The following is a 12,556-nucleotide window of genomic DNA, read 5'->3' on the forward strand; positions in this document are numbered from 1 at the left end:
TACAACTACCCAAAGCCTCTTTATACCTTAAAGACTACTTTTAAAATCTACCTCTTCTATAGTCTTTTCCAGTTTTGCAGACCACACTATACCTTTGGCTTCCTCTTGTCATCAGCATTAACACATCTCCAGCAGTAACAAATCTGTGAGCATTCACTCCAAATACACAAATATGTATGAAACACAAATATATTATTCATAAATCATATAAATTTTAAAATATAAATATGTCTTATGATATTCATTATAAAACATATGAAAAGCATAAAATTTTAAAAGTTACAATATTTCCTTCCCTTATCCTAATACAAGTCTTGCTCATCTCCACATTTTGGAAACACTGTTCTGATGATTTTATGTGTTCAACATTTCTCCCACAATAACAAGAGATTTCTCAAGAGCATGATATTTTATATCTTGTATATGTTCCCACAACACCTAAGATAATGCTAAGAAACACACACAGAACTTCTTCACAGTTCTAGAAGAATTCCTTATCCAAACATCTCAATATATATTGCTCTGTTTTGAGAAAAATCATCTTATGCATCTGTTTATCTGATAATAAGAGCCATTTAATTTCAATATCAGGATGAATTATTATAAATAAATAATCCATTAAAGATATTTTAAGTTATTCCTTAATATACAACATTCAATTGAAGGAAGATTTAAAAGTTAGATGAAAAATACATTTAAAATCTAATATAAAATAATATCAAAGAAATTATTTATCATTGAATAGTACAATTGTGGATGCTCAAAGATTGGCCTCATCTATAGTAGGAAACTAGGCATTGCCGAAGGAAAAGCATAAATAAGTTTCAAAATTTCATCCAAACATCCTACCAATACAAAATTTCTTGCAATTATTTTAATTACACAAGTATCCAAAGCTAATAATAAAGCTGACAGAAAGTTGTGTAGATAATTTAGAAAAACACCTGCTAATTCATGAGTTATTTTAATTTATAAAGGTAATTCTCTTTGGGGTACCTGGCTCAGCCAGTTAAGCATCTAACTCTTGAGCTCGCTCAGGTTATGATCTCAAGGTCATGGGATTAAGGCCCATGTCAGGCTCCATGTTCAGGGGCAGTCTGCTGAAGATTACCTACCTCTCCCTTTGCCTCCCACCCCCTCTTTTGCACATGCTTACTCACTCCCTCTCTCTAAAAATAAAATATAATAAATCTTCTAAAAATGATTTTCACCAAAATTAGAAAATAAAAAAAGAAAAATGTTTTTCTATCTTTGTAATTCTCCACATCCGTACATATCTATAAATATAAAACATAGGAGTTATTAGGATTAGCTAATTAAAGTGTCATAAATTCACAAAATAACTACAGAGCTTCTCTTTTGGCCATGAAATCTGTTAAATATTAACAATACCGTATGACAAAACGGGATAGCATTTTCCTATAAATAGTTCATAATCCAACATGACAAATTAATAAAATTTCAAAATTCAATTAAAATAGAAGACATTTTCCACTAAGAATTATTAAGGCCTCTAAATCCTAAAATAAGAAATACAGACTACAAATATCTTTTAGCCTCCTTACACTAATAGGTATCTATGAACTGCATAATGGAACTTAAGTCTTTCTTAAGGTTTAAATTCTCTGTCTTTGAAAACTCAAATTAAAAATTACAAAGTAATCATTACTGATAGATGACAGAGGAGAAACTATATTTTATTCTGAAATAGTTAATGTTTTTATAATTGGCTAATATTATCATGTACACATGTTATTCTCTAAATCTTACCCAGTTCACTTGATTTCTTCTGAAGCTCCACAGTAAGTATTCTCAATTGATCATCACGTTTTTCCAATCTTGTAAAATATATTAGTTTAAAATGTAAAACATTCTTTTAATCAGAATTCATCTAGTAACTAAAATTGGTGCAGGTTAAAAATATATCTTGCATATTCACTCATTCAATTATGAAACTTTTTTTTGAGTACCTACCATGCCATATAGCATAACACTTCAAAATTAGGTATTATTAATACACAGCTGTATATTAATTACATCTGCACAAAAGTCTTAAAGCTTTTGGTGACAATTTATCACTTAGCTATTGATGATAATCAAATGAATGTGTCTTAGAACTTTGAAAGAGATTGAATATGTAACTACTATTACATCAAATTCTGCCTTAGGAACAATATAAATGTGAGAATTGTGCAATTCACTTAATTCCTCTGGCTTTCTGCTTCCTTATCTATAAAACTAAGGTAATTGGAACAGATGATATTTAAGATCACTTACAGTTTCAAAATTTTAAAGTTGTTTGGATAGAGCAACCAAGAATATATAAGATGAGCTGAGCTTTTTAGAAGATCTAGCTTTTCTTCCTCCACCATACATAAGCAGTAAAGAAAAAATACTGGTCATGACTTCACAGAAAAGCTTGTTCCTCTCTTTCATCCTACCAGACTTAAATAACCCTAGTGCTAATGGGACTTAGGCCTCACTTAGGCCTCTTAACACAGCTTTATAAATACAAATATAAAAAAGTGATTACAGAAAACAAACTCAGTAAAACAAACTCACACCCTATGAAGTTATTTCTACGAAGCTAATAATAATCCACAGTTTAATTAAATATGTCCTATCACTGCATCAGCACTTAATGAGCTTGCCTATTTGAGTCTGTGACAAAGTATGCATGGAAACTATCCTAGAGAATACATGCTGTCTCTTCCCAGAATACCTGTTTACCTAATACAAACTTTTAAAATGTACTCCCACTTTTTACATTAAAAAAAAAAAAAAAGACATGGGGGTTGCCTGGAGGCTCAATGGGTTAGCATTTGCCTTTAGCTCAGGTCATGGGATGGAGCCCCACTTCAGGCACTCTGCTCTGCAGGGAGTCTGCTTCTCCTTCTCCCTCTCCCTCTGCCCCTTTCCCAACTCATGCTCTATCTCAAATAAATATATAAAATCTTTTTTAAAAGAGAGAGACTTGGTTACAGATGCTATAGGAAGTCAGTTGACAATGAAAATAAATGAATATTACAAATAAGTTGTTTTTATTCAACTAAATAAAAAAATTTTTACCTTTGTTGTTCTGTTGTCAATAATTCTTTCAAGTTGCAGATAGAAGTTTTAAGTTCAGTAACCACAAATGAATGACCAGCTTTAGCTTTATTAAATTCTTCCATTTGAGCTTCTTTTTCAGCAGTGAGCTGATATATTTTTTTTGTTGCTACCTGTAAATCTTCCTCTAAAGCCTTTTGAGTACTCTAAAACAAAAGTACAAAATAGATGTTATAATCCAAGGGCCTTCAGGAAAAAAAAAAAAAAAACTGAAGTCATCTGTTTCTATGATTTTCTGCCTCTCCCTCCCTCCTTATTCAATTAACTCCCTCCACTACCCCACACTCGCCAATCTGAAATGCCCATTCAATACTCCTATTTCAATACACCATTCTTCCAAAGCCAATCTATAGTCCCAACCTCCCAATGGAGTCTTCCTTGCCTGCAGTGTTCTTTTAATTTTTAGAACTACTATAGCAATTTTTGCCTGAATCACCATTGACATCTAGCATGATCTTGTATTTTAATTATACTTTTGATGTGTTTTTATTCAATGTTTTCAATTAAACTATAAGCAGATTGTAAGCTGGGATTTTATCTTCTCTATTTGAAGTTCTGGGTCCTTGTCCATAGCGTTAGCATTCAATAAATATCTGTTGATTCATACTGTGAGGCTTGTCACACACTAATCGGTTTTTATATCATACCACACTTCTTTGCAAAGACATTTTAATATCTTCTAGTTCTGATGTCAAATGATCCTGCTTCTCATTTGATTCTTTTAAGTTTTCATTCTGTAATTCTAAAAAAGAGAGTTGTGGATTGGTAGTACGTAGTAAAAAATATACAACAAGAAAGAAAATTATTTGTTATAATTTTTTTCCTCCATGAGATACTCTAAAATGAAGTATAATTATGCAAATATAAGTGCACTGATATTGGTCATCATCTACTTTTATGATTTTTCAAGATTATTATATCCCAAGCACTCAATGGTGAATATATGAGGATTTTTGGTCCTACATTTTTTAATAACATTGGAAATAACCTAAATATTCAACAGGAGATAAAATTAAATTATGATGGTACATAAACATAATGGTATACCATGTAGCCACTACAAATGATGACAGACTTTATTAATCACTAATTTGGATGTATATTCACAAAACATTACATAATAAAAAGGGCATGTTTAAGTAGTATCTATATAAATAGTGCATATGAAAGGAAACAATACACACAAAAATATTATAAGTAATTTATCTCCTACCAGTGAAATTATTCCATTATTTTATTTTCATCATTGCCCATCTTGAGTTTCAGATTTTTCTAAAATATTACACTCAGGGGCGCCTGGGTGGTACAGTTGGTTAGGCATCCGACTCTTGATTTCGGCTCAGGTCATGATCTCAGGTTTGTGAGATGAAGCCCGGCACAGCTCTGCTCAGCATAGAGTCTGCTTGAGATTCTTTCTTCTTCTCTGCCTCTCCTGCTCATTTTTTCTCTCTCTCTATCCCTCTCTTTCTCTCAAACAAATAAATCTTTTTTAAAAAATAATTTAAATAAAATATTATATTCATATGCTGAAATATTATTTTTAAAAGCTTTTGACGTTATAGCTAGTGTTTATTAAATACTAAGTGTTAGGTACTAGTCTATGTGCTTTATCTGTATATGTGCATTCACTTTTAAACATCATAAAAACAGCAGGACAAAAAAAGAAGTTCATGTTCTCTTCCCTGGGTTCAAATTATTCTATGTCCTCTTACTAGCTACCTGACCTTGGGCATGATACCTAATGAGTCTGTCTCCACTTTTCTCAACTGAAAAAAGAGAATAATGATAATTATTCATATGTTGAAAGGTTGCTATTAGGTTTAAAGAAAATAATGCAACCTAAAATGTTTAACAACAGTGTTTAGTATATAATCAATAATTGTTATAGATTATTATGACAATGGTAATGATGGTGTATACTAGAAACTGGACCTTAAAATTCATGGTATTTACAATTAAATGGGCAAGCAGACAAATAATCAATGATATGTGCAGATGGGCACTCACTCAGAAATTCTGGAAATTAATATAGAGAGGGGGCACCCAAGCCAGAAGACAGAGGTAAGGGGAAACTGACATAGAGAAGGTAAGTTCAAGGAAGGCTTCCACACAGTGTCAGCACAGTTCAAACATTTTGAAAGCCAGTAAGATTTAACAAGAGTAAGTGGGAGCTGGGAGAGAAAAAGTATCACAGGTGAAAGAGCATGTACAAAGACAAAAATTATGGAGACAAGATGACACTTTCTGAGGTCTAAAGGAAATTTATTTCAATAGCATGAAACTTAAAGTATGAGGGAGGAATCAAAGCAGATATGATTGGAAAGATAATAAAGACAAGATCATAACAAGATTTACAGGACTTGTTCAAAGGCATATAGCTCCTAAGTCATAAAGACCATAAAAAATTATGAAGGATGTTAAGCAACAAAATGATGTTTTAGGTTTATATTTTTAAAAGTTCCATTCTGGGGGCGCCTGGGTAGCTCAGTGTGTTAAAGCCTTTGCCTTCAGCTCAGGTCATGATCCTGGGGTCCTGGTATCAAGCCCCACATCGGGCTCTCTGCTCAGCAGCGAGCCTGCCTCTTCCTCTCTCTCTCTGCCTGCCTTTCTGCCTACTTGTGATCTCTATCTGTCAAATAAATAAATAAAATCTTAAAAAAAAATAAAAGTTCTATTCTGAAAATCTGTGTAGAACTGAAAGTGTTAGTGGTCCACCTCTGCCATCAAATGCTCTACCACTGAGCTATAGCCCCAGTGGTCCACCTCTGAAAACAAAATGGGAAAAGGAGATCTGGAGGGAAGAAAATGATAATCAAATCTGTGATGTCCACTATGTCCACTATGATACAGTTCTTATAGTCTGATAATCAATGTCTCCTCTGAGAAATTGTAATTACAAACTAGACCATAGGCATGAACTAGAGCTGAATGTATGCTGTTTCAGTGTTCTAAAAAGCTTCAAACCAAAACTTAATTTGAAGTGCTCCTATGTTTACCCAGGATCCCAGAGCTTCTAAGGCAAATTTTCTCTGTAAAAATGTACTTCCAATCCAAGTCTTAAAGAATTTCCACAGATGAAGTTACATGACCTCACAATCACAAGAGGAAAGAAAGCATCACGAGCAGAATCAGGAGAATAACTAAAAGGCAGACTTGGATCGGCAAAGATTTCAGATATTACAATTACTGGCTATGGATTTAAAAACTGTATTATATCATTCTTTAAAAACTATAAAAAGAAGATATCCATAAACTAAATAAAACTCCTAGAAATGACATATATAAAACTAAAACTGAAAACTTCATTGGTGTAATGGGTAATGTACGTCATTCAAACATTCCTCTAAAAGGAATAAAAATAAAGGATCAAATATTAAGAATATTAACATCATTAAGCTCCTGACAGAATAAGAAATTCTTATTCTTATTCTTATTCTGTCAGGCCAAAAGGGAAAGGGAAAATGTAAATGGGGAGAAGATAAGTACAGAATCAGCTTTTGCCCTGAGGGCATTTGCAGATCCTGGCAAAGCTAAACTTTTGATTTGAAACAGTAAAAAGTTGTTAAGAAAAATAAACATGAAAACCCAAAGACTATGTAAGATAGAGGGCCCAAGAATTAAACCTTTATACAATAAACTGAAACACTCTATATGTAAGGGGGAAGCAAAAACAAACCAATCCTCAAGCATATATGTAACCTAGGTTCACATGATCTGAGGGGTCCAAGGCGCCCCAGGCCTTGAAACTGATTTAAATTTGTATCAGATACGTAGAGGCACCATGCACATGGCAAAAGTAAATGGGAATCCTTCCAGGAGGAAGATATGTTATGCATGTACTAGGCAGGTTTTAAATTATTTCTACAAATAATTTTTTCAAAAAAAAATATTAAGCATGGAGTCAAAGACAACAAGGCACCCAATAAAACAGGGCACTCTGACTAAAAACTATAGGAAACAAAAGACAGAATGAGGCTCACAGACATTTAAGATAAAGATGATCAAAAACAAACTGTAACTTTAAAAATAATTTTAGGGGCGCCTGGGTGGCTCAGTGGGTTAAGCCGCTGTCTTCAGCTCAGGTCATGATCTCAGGGTCCTGGGATCGAATCCCGAATCAGGCTCTCTGCTCAGCAGGGAGCCTGCTTCCCTTCCTCTCTGCCTGCCTCTCTGCCTACTTGTGATCTCTCTCTGTCAAATAAATAAATAAAATCTTTAAAAATAAATAAATAAATAAATAAAAATGAAAATAATTTTAAAAACTACATAAAGTAGAATAGCAGATTTGAAAAACAAGAATAACATCTTAATATAAACATCTTAGTTACTAAAAATAAAATGTAAAGGATGATAGTGGGTGAGAAATAAATGAAAAGAGAATTAGTGAACAACAAAACAGGTTAAAAGAAATCATCCAAGGTAAAGCATAGAGGGGCATCTGGGGGACTCAGTCATTAAGTATCTGCCTCCAGCTCAGTTCATGATCCCAGGGTCCTGGGATTGAGTTCCACACTGGGCTCCCTGCTCAGTGGAGAGCCTGCTTCCCCCTCTCCCACTCCCCCTGCTTATGTTCCCCCTCTCACTGCCTCTCTTGCTTTCTGTCGAATAAAAAAAAAAAATCTTTAAAAATTAAATTAAAAAATAAAAACACAAAGCATAGAAAGGCAAAACTCTGAAAACATGGAAAATAGATTAAAGGCCACAGAAGACAGTTAGAAAATTAACATTTTTTACTCAAATTTCCAGAAAGAGAGAAAACAGAGAATAGGGCAAATACGTTTGAAGAAAAGCAATAATAAAGGAGACTAATTTGCAGAATTAAACTGCAAAATAAAACCCATGTTTTATATCATACTGAAAATGCTAAAAATCAAAGAAAAAAATCTAAAAAGGCACATAAGGGGGAAAAGACACCTTATCTTCATAGAATCAAAGTTACAGAAGAAGACAAGCAACTTCTTAAAATCAAAAAAAAAAGAAAAAAAAAAAGAATGCAGGACGATACCCTCAGTGTGCTAAAAGAAATTCCTAGAAATAACAATGTGCAACCAATATGTGTTATGCAAAAGTAGTCTTTGCAGATGAGAATAAACAAATGTTCAAACAAATAAAATGGAATACAAATTATTATAAGCATATCCACAGTAAAGGACATTATTCAAAACATTCCTTTTTAAGGCAGAAATAATAGATCCAAGTGAAAGATCTGACACGTAAGAATTTAAGAGCAAAGAAAAACATATAGGTAAAACCAAATAAATACAGTCTACATAAAACAATAATAATCTTCTCATTATAGAATTTAAACATACAACAAAAATAGAAGGGGCTAGAACCAAATGGAGTTAATGTTCTAAATTCCTTGAACAACCCAGAAAGAAGGTAAATACATTAACTTTACATTTAAAAATAATACACATTGTAATTTCTCCAGTAACCAGCAAATTAAAAAAATGGGAACAGATCCATAACTTTCAAAGTAGTCAAGGGGAAAACCTAGAACAATAACAAATAATGAAACTAGGGTTTCCACTTCCAGGAAGATGGAGTAGATACATTTTTCCTATTCCTTCCAAAACCCTTAACTTTATATGTAAAATAAACATGAGAGACTTTGAATGATGTACAAAATAAAGTAGACCAGTCACAGACCTCTAGATCTGAGAAACAACGTAATAGTAAGACCCTGGGACAAAGTGGATGTCATCTGGATGGGTTTTTTTTGTTTGTTTGTTTGTTTTCTGGTTTGGAATTTGTTTTGCTTTGTGTTTGTTTGCCTTATATATCCTAGTCTTAAAGCTGAAGAAGCCTAGAAACATCAATTGGCCCACATGAAAAAGCTCTGAAAAGTCTGCTCTCTTTAGCAAAAGGACAAGAGAGGGACACCCTAATAAGACTCAATACCAGACTGGGGTGCCTGGGTGGCTCAGTGCGTTAAGCCTCTGCCTTCGGCTCAGGTCATGATCCCAGGGTCCTGGGACTGAGCCCCACATCGGGCTCTCTGCTCAGCAGGGAGCTTGCTTCCCCTTCTCTCTGCCTGCCTCTCTGCCTACTTGTGATCTATCTCTCTCTCTGTCAAATTAAAAAAAAAAAAAAATAGACTCAATACCAGACAAGCATGACAGAAAAAAACTGTGACCTCCACCCCACCTTTGGCCCCAATAAAGACCAAAAGGTGAGCCTAGACCTCCAACCTTAGTAAGGCTATGGTTAGGCACGAAAACACTCCCATTAAAGTGGTTCCAGATAAGATCTGTGGTGGTAGAAATTATATGGGGAGCCTGGATGTCTACCGCCATCCAGTAATAAAAAAGCTTCTCCCATTCCCTACTAATGTGGTATCACAGGAGGCCCAGTAAAGAGCAACAAATTTCACCAAACCCACGAGGTAATGAGGCTATTACCACATGGTGTCACTGGGACCACAGAGGGAACCAGTACTCCCAAAACAAGTAGTACTAACAAGAACACCACCACCATTCAGGTGTCAACAAAGGCAAATTAAGAAACCTGGCTATGACCTCCACTTAGCAAGAACAAGGCAGCAACCACACTTCCTGAGACAAAAAAGTGTAAAAGGAAGCTAGCTGATCTAGAATCTCATTAAATCTTACAAAACTATCCAGATTTCAATAACAATATCTTGTCATAAGAACCAGAACAATCTCAAACTGAATAAAAAGACCATCAATAGATGCCAACACCAAGAGAGAGAAATTATCTGACAAAGACCTTAAAGCAGCCATCACAGAAATGCTTCAATGAAAAATTGTAAACACACTTGAAACAAAAGAAAAATCAGGAGGCCTCAGCAAAGAAATAGAAAGTCTCATTAAAGATATAAAGGAGAACCAAATGGAAATTTTAGAATTGAAAAAATAATAATCAAAATGAGAACCTCAGCATCTGGGCTCAGTGACAAAAGAGAGGGACCAGAGGAAAGAATAACTGAACTAAAAGATAGAAAAACAGAAATTAGCCAAGTGAACAACAGAGACAAAATAAATTGAAAAGTTAACAGACTTATGGTTTCCAGTTTCACATTTAAGGAACTGGGAAGTGCCACTCACCTTAAGAACAAGTAAAAAGCTGAACAAACTTCAAAATCAACAACTCATCTTAGATCCACAAAAGAAGCAAGATCACAGGGCAAACCACCACCCTCAAAATTGGAGACACTGACAGGAGAATACAGAGAAACAGAACTTACCTTGGAAAAATATTATAAGCTGACAAGTCCTTGGGAACCAGTGCTACAGTAGACAAAACCAAACTCTAATAGATAAATTGCTGGAGGCTCAGGAATCAAGTCTGAGAGTTAAAATCACCACAGGGACACAGTTATAGCAGGGACCTCCATTTTTATGAGTTTTACCACTACAGGCTTAACCAGTTCTCATAATAAATACTGTAGAAAATCCCCTCATGATTTCAGCAGGGTAATATAAGGAATTATTTTGAAATACAGCAGAGCACTATATTCTTAAGATCTGCCCTCAGGAGAAACGATTTTACAAGAACCAAAACTACTGGGGTTTTATCAGAGTCTAACTGACCTGGAGGAACTCCAGGAATGTCTAGTCTCCATCTAAAAGAAGAGAATACTCACTCCAGAGTACTCAAGCCATACTGTCCCACCAAATGAGGGTGGAGACGCAGGGAAATAACTAAGAAATAATTGCAAAATTCGTGGGTCTGAGGCAAAAACTCACTAAGAGACTGAGACCTAATCAAAGAACTAAAGAACATTCCCTCTCCTTCAATGCATTACTTAAGGTTTATTTAGAGACTTTCATTTTACCTACTACATCATGTCCAGCTATCAAAAAATTACAAAGACAGGGGGCGGAGTCAAGATGGCGGAGAAGTAGCAGGCTGAGACTACTTCAGCTAGCCGGAGATCAGCTAGATAGCTTATCTAAAGATTGCAAACACCTGAAAATCCATCGGCAGATCGAAGAGAAGAAGAACAGCAATTCTGGAAACAGAAAAACAACCACTTTCTGAAAGGGAGGACCGGCAGAGAAGTGAATCCAAAGCGACGGGAAGATAGACCCGGGGGGGGGAGGGGCCGGCTCCCAGCAAGCGGTGGAGCAACGGCGCACAAAATCAGAACTTTTAAAAGTCTGTTCTGCTGAGGGACATCGCTCCAGAGGCTAAACCGGGGCGAAGCCCACGCGGGGTCAGCGTGGCCTCAGGTCCCGCAGGGTCACAGAAGGATCAGGGGTGTCTGAGTGTCGCAGAGCTTGCGGGTATTGGAACGGCAAAGTCGGCTACAGAGACAGAGCCGACAGTAAGCTCACAGCTCGGTGTTACCTTGAACCGGTCGCAGGCTCGGTGAGCTCGGAGCGTGGCCAGAGATCAGGCAGACGGAAGTAACTGGGTGCTGTTCTCTGAGGGCGCACTGAGGAGTGGGGCCCTGGGCTCTCGGCTCCTCTGGGCCGGAGACCAGGAGGCCGCCATTTCTATTCCCGTCCTCCAGAACTCTACAAGCGCTCAGGGAACAAAAGCTCCTGAAAGCAAACCCAAGCGGATTACTCACCCCAGCCCTGGGTAAGGACGGTGCAATTCCACCTGGGGCAAAGACACTTGAGAATCACTACAACAGGCCCCTCCCCCAGAAGATCAACAAGAAATCCAGCGGAGACCAAGTTCACCTACCAAGGAGTGCGGTTTCAATACCAAGGAGAGCAGCAGAATTCCAGAGGAGGAGAAAGCAAAGCACAGAACTCATGGCTTTTTCCCTGTGATTTTTTTTAGTCTTGCAGTTAATTTGATTTCTTTCTGTTTCATTTTTTTGTTTTTTTTTTCTCAACTTCTGGTTTTTTTTTAACTTTTACCTTTTTCTTTTTTAACGTTTTTTAACTAGTTTATCCAATATATATATTTTTTCTTTTTTATATTTTTCTTATTTTTTTTTTAATTCTTTTCTTTTCTTTTTTTTCTTTCTTCCTTTTAGAACCTCTTATTATCCCCTTTCTACCCCCTCACGATTTGGGATCTCTTCTAATTTGGTTAAAACATATTTTCCTGGGGTTGTTGCCACCCTTTGAGTATTATACTTGCTCCTTCATATACTCTTATCTGGACAAAATGACAAGACGGAAGCAGGCCAGAAAGAGCTGGCATGATATTTTCAGAGCACTAAACGAGAAAAACATGCAGCCAAGAATACCATATCCAGCCAGGCTCTCATTGAAAATAGAAGGAGAGATTAAAAGCTTCCAAGACAAACAAAAACTGAAAGAATTTACAAACACCAAACCAGCTCTACAGGAAATATTGAAAGGGGTCCTCTAAGCAAAGAGAGAGCCTACAAGTGGTAGATCAGAAAGGAACAGAGACAATATACAGTAACAGTCACCTTACAGGCAATACAATGGCACTAAATTCATATCTCTCAATAGTTACCTTGAATGTTAATAGGCTAAATGCCCCTGTCAAAAGA

At 35.8% G+C, this 12,556-nt stretch overlaps 1 protein-coding gene across 1 annotated transcript in view; it reads right to left on the reverse strand.

Annotated features, from left to right (window-relative positions):
* Window positions 1-12,556, reverse strand: part of SYCP1 (synaptonemal complex protein 1) — a 142,142-nt gene that overhangs the window by 68,693 nt on the left and 60,893 nt on the right. The window contains exons 13-15 of the mRNA XM_045081874.1: window positions 3,756-3,850; window positions 3,070-3,254; window positions 1,771-1,838 (exon numbers count right to left, since the gene is read on the reverse strand). Coding sequence (XP_044937809.1) covers window positions 1,771-1,838; window positions 3,070-3,254; window positions 3,756-3,850 — 348 coding nt within the window. The remainder of the gene's footprint in view (window positions 1-1,770; window positions 1,839-3,069; window positions 3,255-3,755; window positions 3,851-12,556) is intronic.

This window comes from Mustela putorius, unplaced genomic scaffold (genome assembly GCF_011764305.1).
Source record: "Mustela putorius furo isolate JIRA1106 unplaced genomic scaffold, ASM1176430v1.1 tig00000585_pilon_pilon_pilon, whole genome shotgun sequence".
Classification (NCBI taxonomy): Eukaryota; Metazoa; Chordata; class Mammalia; order Carnivora; family Mustelidae; genus Mustela; species Mustela putorius.